Genomic DNA, 7,604 nt, shown 5'->3' with positions numbered 1-7,604 from the left:
TCTCGCAGGTCTACAGACAGTTCTTTTGACTTCATGCTTGGTGTTTGTGCTCTGACATGCACAGTCAACTGTGGGACCTTATATAGACAGTTATTATATTTCCAAATCATGTCCAATCAACTGAATTTACTGCAGGTGGACTCCAATTAAGCTGTAGAAAGATCTCAAGGATGATCAGTGGAAAAAAGATGCACTGAGCTCAATTTTGAGCTTCATGGCAAAGGCTGTGAATACTTATGTAAATGTGATTTTTTTGTTTTCTATTTTTAATAAATTCAAAACATGTCAAAAAAACCTTTTTTCACATTGTCATAATGGAGTATTTTGTGTAGAATTTTGAGGTAAGAGATTAATTTAATTCAGTTTGGAATGAGGCTGTAACATGACAAAATGTAGAAAAAGTGAAGCGATGTGAATACTTTCCGGATGCACTGTATGTTCTATAGCCCTCGGTAATAGCCAGGTAACAAAAGAACCTTCAATTTATTAATATGATTCTTTTGAGGTTGATTTTACCATTTTTGGAAATTGAAATGGAGGGGTATAGTGACAAAAATGGCCTACATGCCCACACCAAAAGTATTAAAACCAACATTTTCATGGATGAGGAAGCCTAAGAAGGTAACCAAGACATAAGAAGCAAATTTGATGGTAACTTATTGTTTTTAGTGTATTTTATAGCTGATTTAATACATGGGTCAAAACCGACCCGTTAACCTAAGACATGAATACCAGAAAGCTAACACAAGAGGAAGGTTAAACACATGGACGGCACACTTGGCTGTTAATTGGCAGGGCATAGCGTCCACAATTTGAGATAAAATAATCACAATACAAAATAAGTCAATGTTTTTTTCATTTAACTGATGATGTGAATGTTTTACCATGGTTTCATCTTTTAATTCAGCCCCTTGAGTCGTCTTTCATGGGCTGTTTCTCTCCTTGGCACCAGAGCCAAACCACAGAAATCAAGTAGAGTCCAAAACAGGCCAGAAAATCATAATAGTAAGCTGTGACTACAAACACCACTAACAAGGTGGCAAACAGTAAAGTTGTGGATATGCCACCACAGGAACAAGTCTTTCTCCACCATGACGCTTTTCTGATAGTGCTCGGAGGCTCACTTGACTGTGGCTCAGCGTGGACATCCGCTGCTTGTGCACTGTCACGGCTCTCCTGAAGGCAGTCCAGATGTTCCTCATCCGCAGCCTCGCTGATGGATGGCATGGGCGTGGACAGAGCCTTGTTCCTGCTCAAGGAGGACCTCTTATTTGGGTTAAAAGCCACATCGGCACGCTGGTCTTTGGCGGACCGTGCGCCAGTGTGGACCGCCCGCAGGCAGTGCATGTACAGCTCCACCTCATCGTCGGAGTCACTCTCATTGCTTGTTTGGTCGCTCTCGGGTTCCTCGTTCATATCTTCGCAATGTTGTGATGCAGTCTTTTCCCAATTATCTTGGAGATCCGTTTCATCTGGGGTCCTCGCAGATGTTTTTTCACTTGGATATCCTCTGGATCCATGATCCTCTTGTAGATGATTCAGAAGTGCATCCTCCAGCTTGCTAGGATTGAACTCCAACATCTGGAATGCATTTAGTTCCTCTCTTGTATCCTCCCTGGATCCATCATTCTTGTGTAAATGATCCAAGTCCAACCTCTGGACTTGATTCAGTTCTTCTCTTGTATCTTCTCTGGATCCATCATCCTCCTGTAGATGATTCAGAAGAGCATCCTCAATCTTGCTACGATTGAACTCCAACCCCTGGATTTCATCTTGTTTGCACTCTTCCACATCAACATGCTTTGGATGCTGTAGATCCTCATCTTGCTTGTAGGTACCCACCTCATCTTCATCATCGACCTTCTCCACCATCTCAAGCTCCATTTTGCCTTCTTGCAGCATTTCTAAAGGTCTCTTTGTAACTTCGCCACCTTGCTTTTCCAGCTTTGTGGCTTCAAAGTCTTCAAACATAAATCTCTCCACATGTTCCTCTTCTCCAGTTTTGATGTTACTCTGGAACGGCACAAGCTCTTCTGCCTCAGTAGATGTGATGGTCTCAGTTTCTTCTATCAGGTGATCATCTTTCTGTCCTTCCTCCTCCTTCACCATCATTTCCCAATCTTTGATCTCAACGTTCTCAGTGTAGCTAAATGTATCTTCATTTGGATTTCTGGTCAAGTGTGGTCTGTTGAACGTGATCGATTCAGCATCTTCACCTCCAACCTCAACGTCATAGAAGTTGCAAGGTTCCTCAGGAGTTTCTGAGGAAACTCCTGTCTGAGGTGTTTCGGCATCCTCTTCCTTCTCGGGTCCGACACAAGAAGTGCAGGTGTTCTCATGTCCAGTGACGACTGTGTAATTAACAACTCTGGTCTGGTTTGAAGCTTCAGCATCTTCTGCCGGCTCTGAACCGGCCGGGTGATCCACGTGGTCGTGATCTAACTGAGCAGGTGACAGAAGCAGGTTGTCTTTCTGCGTTTCACCTGAAGCTTCACTTACTGGCGGGCATGTTGGTAGAGTGGTTTGCGAACCCCACGCGAGTGAATCTGTTTTGTTTCCACTTATTTCACCTGATGCCTGACTTTCAGGGACATCTTCGAGTACCTCAGGTCCATCCAATGTGTCCTTCACTAGAAAAGGAACATTCACCGAGATGTGAAAGTGCTCTTGTGTTGAGTCACTGTCGGTGTTTTCTTGAATTGCTTCACTTTTTGTTGAAGCGTCTTCTTCCTCCGTGCGAGAAGATGTATCTTTTGGAGTTGCCAAGTCATTGTTATCACACATCTGACAATACAGAGGAGCCCCCACAGTTCCAAATATGAGCGTCTGACTCTGTTTTTCAGCCTCAAACACGTTCAGATGTTCAGCGGGAGGAGGCTCAGGATCGGACTTGTTTCTGCTCCTGTCTCCTCCTAGCAATGAAGCCACGCCGACATCCAACGGTGTGTCTGGTTCCTTTTTTTTCTTGTCGTGTTCCATCATTGCCTCAAATGTGTCGCTTAGTTTTCGGTTCTCTTTTTGTCCTTTTTCCTGATCTCCTGCAGGAATTTCTTCTTTGGTGACTAGTTTGTCTCCCAGAGGCGATACATCTCCGCGACCGTTTATGGTGGTGTCCTCTCTGTCCTCTCTTTGAGAAAAATAGTCCCTCACCCGAGCCATCCGGGCCGCCTTACGCCGATTTCTTCGGCTGCCGTTGCGCTGGCTTTCGGCCTGTCCATCAATGACAAAACCAAGGGATGAATTATAATTAGAAGCAGAACAGTGCAATAGAGTTTGTACGGTTAAATTAAACAACATTCACCAATTTAAAAAAAGGAATGACCATAAGTAACATTTTTGGTGTAAATGTGTTCATAATAACACTTGAACTTAACTTTGACCAACCCCCCCCCTCCAAAAAAAACAAAAAGTAGTTTTACGTGACTTTCAAGGCATATTTTTCCTGACTCAAGGGCTTTTGCATTTCAACTGTGATGTAATTGGCGATACAAGCTGAAGCAATACTTATTTCTAAAACAGTCCTTATTTCTATAATCACAAATACTTCAACTTGCTGATATAGTTCATCTTCAAACAGCTAAAATAATGCATAAGGCTAAAAACAACCAATTAGCTAAAAATGTCATCCAATACTTCTCTACAAGAGAGGATAAATATGATCTCAGGGAAGGGATCACAATAGATGAAAATATGAGCTGGAAACCTCATATTACAAATATACAACATAAGGTGGCCAGAAATATTTCAATATTGAACAAAGCAAAATTTGTTCTCAATCAGAAATCACTCCACACTCTTTATTGCTCTCTGGTTCTACCATATCTTACTTATTGTGTGGAAATATGGGCTAATAACTATAAAAGCAATCTTCACTCGCTAAATGTACTGCAAAAAAGGTCAGTAAGGATAATTGATAATGCCGCCTACAGAGAACATACTAACTCCTTATTTATAAAATCACAAATACTTCAACTTGCTGATATAGTTCATCTTCAAACAGCTAAAATAATGCATAAGGCTAAAAACAACCAATTATCTAAAAATGTCATCCAATACTTCTCTACAAGAGAGGAGAAATATGATCTCAGGGAAGAAGTACATTTGAAACACTTCTATGCTAGGACTACGTTATGCTAGCCATAGCATTTCAGTATGTGGAATCAAACTATGGAATGGATTGAGTAAGGAAATCAAACAATGCACAACGATGAGCCAATTCAAGAAACAATACAAGCAGTTGATGTTTGCTAAATACAAGGATGAAGAGTCTTGAACCAGTCATGATGTGCTATATATATCACTATATTGACACTTACTATGGTACCCATTATGGCATTGGATGCTCATATCACCTCCTACTTCGGTACGAGGTGCATTATTAAAAAAACAACAACCTTAAACTGTATTATGGAAAGCAGGACGTGAACAAATGTAACAGTTGCTGATTGTAAAAGTACCAGATGGAGGGGTAGGATTTAATAAGCTTTGCTTCTTCCTACTCCTTTTGGACATGTGGAACTGTGAACTGATTATGGGATGCACTCAATTGTAATCTGATGCATGTTCAAATGAAATAAAACCATTACCATTATCATTACTTATTATGACCTGGGGGCCATAGTCAGCCTACAGCATGTTTGTTATTAGCCATTATTAATACAAAATAATATTAGATATGACACTCATTTGGGAAAAAGCAAAGATATCCATGTTTTTCATGATACTGGATCCCAATAGGGCACTAGAGTGTTTGAACCAAATACTCCATACATTTCAAGTTGTGTAAATGTTCATTCTTCTCCTCTTGGTGACATGATCAGATTCAGCATACTATAATAGGATGAATCCTGGAGAATTTGGCGTCAAAGTTTGCTTTGTTCACGAAACAGTGGTCTTTGAATTGGTGAGATCAGTGAAGCAGTGAGGCCCTCCTGAAAACCACAGTTTTTACATTTGAAAAAAAAAAACGTTTCTGCCTACCATTTTTAAGAAAACAGTTGTGATGTGAGAAACTCATAAGACTCTGTGTAAATCTGGTGAAGTTCTTATACCCAGCCCCTTTAGGAGGGGTATCAAAACGAAAGCAGGGATACATTATAAACACACCAACCTCATGGTACGACACTTCATAAACACACCGTGTAGAACCAGAGTACAACATCTGAAAAAGTTGAAAATGTAGGATCAGGCCACTTTGATGAGGGTTGAATAAGTTTAACATGCACCTGTAAATTCTTTCCATCTTCCTCTGACCGGGCATCAGGAAGTCGAACGGCTCTTCCAGAGTCGTCTTTTTCTCTAGTTGTTGACACATCTCAGACACAAAAACATAAAATTGTATTTGGTTATCATAAATGAACTGGTATTTTATAAAATTAAATGTTCCTTATACTGTATTATGAGAAAATACATTTGTACCTGCTGACAGATTTTCCTGCAATGGTGTTTCCCAAGAGTTTTCCACAAAGGTTTGGCTATCAGATAATGACGTGAAAACAGGAAGGACACATTTGAAGGTGTGTTAGAAATATGAGCCTTGGTTGTATGGTATTTACAGTATGGCTTCACATGGATTACATAATGCTCTGCGTCTGCAAGCAGCTTGACTGTTGACCTTCAAAACATCCAGATTCCATGTCCACCCTCTCCTACCTGATGGTCTTCAGGCAACTTTTCTTCTGTGTCATCTCCTTCTGGGGGTTCTCCCTCTCCTTCACTCTCTGCTGGCAGAGCAGCACATAGTTCCTGTTGCCATTGTTGGCCCAGAACGTTCCCATGGGGGTCTCGTACCTCAAACAAAAGTCAATACGGGATCCCTGCTCCTGGAATGGCGGCACTAAGGTGAGCTTAAAGGTGAAGCGGTCCATCTGAGGGTCACCGGATCCGGGGCTGTACTCTGTCAGGAGGTCAAAGTGGCTGGCCCAGCAGTCCAAGGTGGTTCGCACGTAGACGGCTTTTTGGAAGGACAAGTTGAGGACATGGATAACCCCTTTCAGTGTGCTCGTTCCCGGGATCAACTCGAGGGACTCCAGCTCTATTTTCTGCTCCTGGACCCTCACCAGCAGATCCTCAGGAGACAATGGGGAGTGAAATGTCAGAGGAGACAGGAAGTAGTCCTCTGTGAGCACTTTGTCATCTTCTTGGGACTCGAATCCTGGTAACTTGGGCACGTCCCACAAATCAAACTCCTTCACTTGCACCAAACTTAGACCCTTGGCGTCTGCAAAGGACACCCTTCTGGAGGCAGAAGGCGGCGGGGAGTCCGGCTCCGAGTCCTCGTCAGTGACGGAGCTCCGTCTCCGCGGTAGAGGAGATGACTTGGGCCGAATGCCAGTCACCACCTCGCCGTCGTCCTCGTCCACGTCCAGGGAGTCCAACGCCGGCACAAGGAGGCTGCAGGCCCCGGAAGGTCTCGATTTTCCGTTGGACTCCATGCGGGCTCTCGGCGGGAGAGTGGACAGGACTGACAGAGCTTCTGGCAACTGACATTCAACAAGCTCCGTCTTAGCAGATGGCGTCGAGTTACGCATGACATTGTTGCAAGGGCCAGCACTAAAAATAGGCGGGAAGGGACTTGAACTATGTACAGTAGTCAAAGCTCAGGGGCACAAAATATGATCATGCAGACTCTCAGTCACAGCGACCTCTACCGGAGCTTGCGTTCTCACCCTTCCTTCCTTCCTTCCTTCCTTCCTCCCTTCCTCTCTCCGCCCCTCTCTTTCTTCCTTCCTCTTTCCGTCCCTGTTTCTTCATTCCTTCCCTCTCTTGCTTCCTTCCTTCCTCTCTCCATCCCTTCTTCCTTCCTTCCTTCCTTCCTTCCCTCTCTTCCTTCCTTCCTTCCTTCCCTCCCTCCCTTCCTTCCTTTCTTCCCTCTCTTTCTTCCTTCCTTCCTTCCCTCTCTTTCTTCCTTCCTTCCTTCCCTCTCTTTCCTTCCTTACTTCCTTCCACTCTCCGTCCCTCTCTTTCTTCCTTCCTTCCCTCTTTCTTCCTTCCTCTCTCCGTCCCTCTCTGCCTTCCTTCCTTCCTCTCTCCGTCCCTCTCGTTCTTCCTTCCTTCCCTCTCTTTCTTCCTTCCTTCCCTCTCTTTCTTCCTTCCTTCCCTCTCTTTCTTCCTTCCTTCCCTCCCTCCCTTCCTTCCTTCCTTCCTCTCTCCGTCCCTCTCTTTCTTCCTTCCTTCCCTCTCTTTCTTCCTTCCTTCCTTCATTCCTTCCTCTATCCGTCCTTCTCTTTCTTCCTTCCTTCCCTCTCTTTCTTCCTTCCTTCCTTCCTTCCTTCCTTCCTCTATCCATCCTTCTCTTTCTTCCTTCCTTCCCTCTCTTTCTTCCTTCCTTCCCTCCTTCCCCTCTCCGTCCCTCTCTTTCTTCCTTCCTTCCTTCATTCCTTCCTCTATCCGTCCTTCTCTTTCTTCCTTCCTTCCCTCTCTTCCTTCCTTCCTTCCTTCCTCTATCCGTCCTTCTCTTTATTCCTTCCTTCCCTCTCTTTCTTCCTTCCTTCCCTCCTTCCCCTCTCCGTCCCTCTCTTTCTTCCTTCCTTCCTTCATTCCATCCTCTCTTCCTCTAATTCTCTCTCTCTCTCTACCTCACTCCCTCCCTCTCTTCTTTCTTT

General features: G+C 43.8%; 1 protein-coding gene across 1 annotated transcript; it reads right to left on the bottom strand.

Moving 5' to 3' along the window:
• Positions 1-349: 349 nt before the first annotated feature.
• Positions 350-6,790, bottom strand: LOC131131324 (uncharacterized). Its single transcript, XM_078793760.1, has 6 exons — positions 6,669-6,790; positions 5,653-6,552; positions 5,419-5,474; positions 5,226-5,314; positions 5,111-5,161; positions 350-3,210 (listed from the first exon to the last, which is right to left on the bottom strand). The coding sequence occupies exons 1-6, from the start codon at positions 6,788-6,790 to the stop codon at positions 904-906; spliced, it is 3,525 nt and encodes a 1,174-aa protein (XP_078649886.1). The 3' UTR covers positions 350-903.
• Positions 6,791-7,604: the final 814 nt, after the last annotated feature.

Source organism: Doryrhamphus excisus, linkage group LG1 (genome assembly GCF_037039965.1).
Source record: "Doryrhamphus excisus strain RoL-2023G ecotype Guam linkage group LG1, RoL_Dexc_Guam_v1.1, whole genome shotgun sequence".
Taxonomy (NCBI): Eukaryota; Metazoa; Chordata; class Actinopteri; order Syngnathiformes; family Syngnathidae; genus Doryrhamphus; species Doryrhamphus excisus.
Note: the sequence above shows the minus strand (reverse complement) of the source record. Positions and strands in the feature narration are given on the sequence as shown.

Coding starts and splice junctions, on each gene's coding strand:
- LOC131131324 (XM_078793760.1), bottom strand. CDS start 6,790: ATGGAGAGAGGAAGGAAGGAAGCAAGAGAGGGAAGGAATGAAGAAACA. Junction 6,553..6,668: donor AAGGAAGGAAGGAAGGAAGG/GTGAGAACGCAA, acceptor GCCTATTTTTAG/TGCTGGCCCTTGCAACAATG. Junction 5,315..5,418: donor GCAGGAAAATCTGTCAGCAG/GTACAAATGTAT, acceptor TTTGTGTCTGAG/ATGTGTCAACAACTAGAGAA.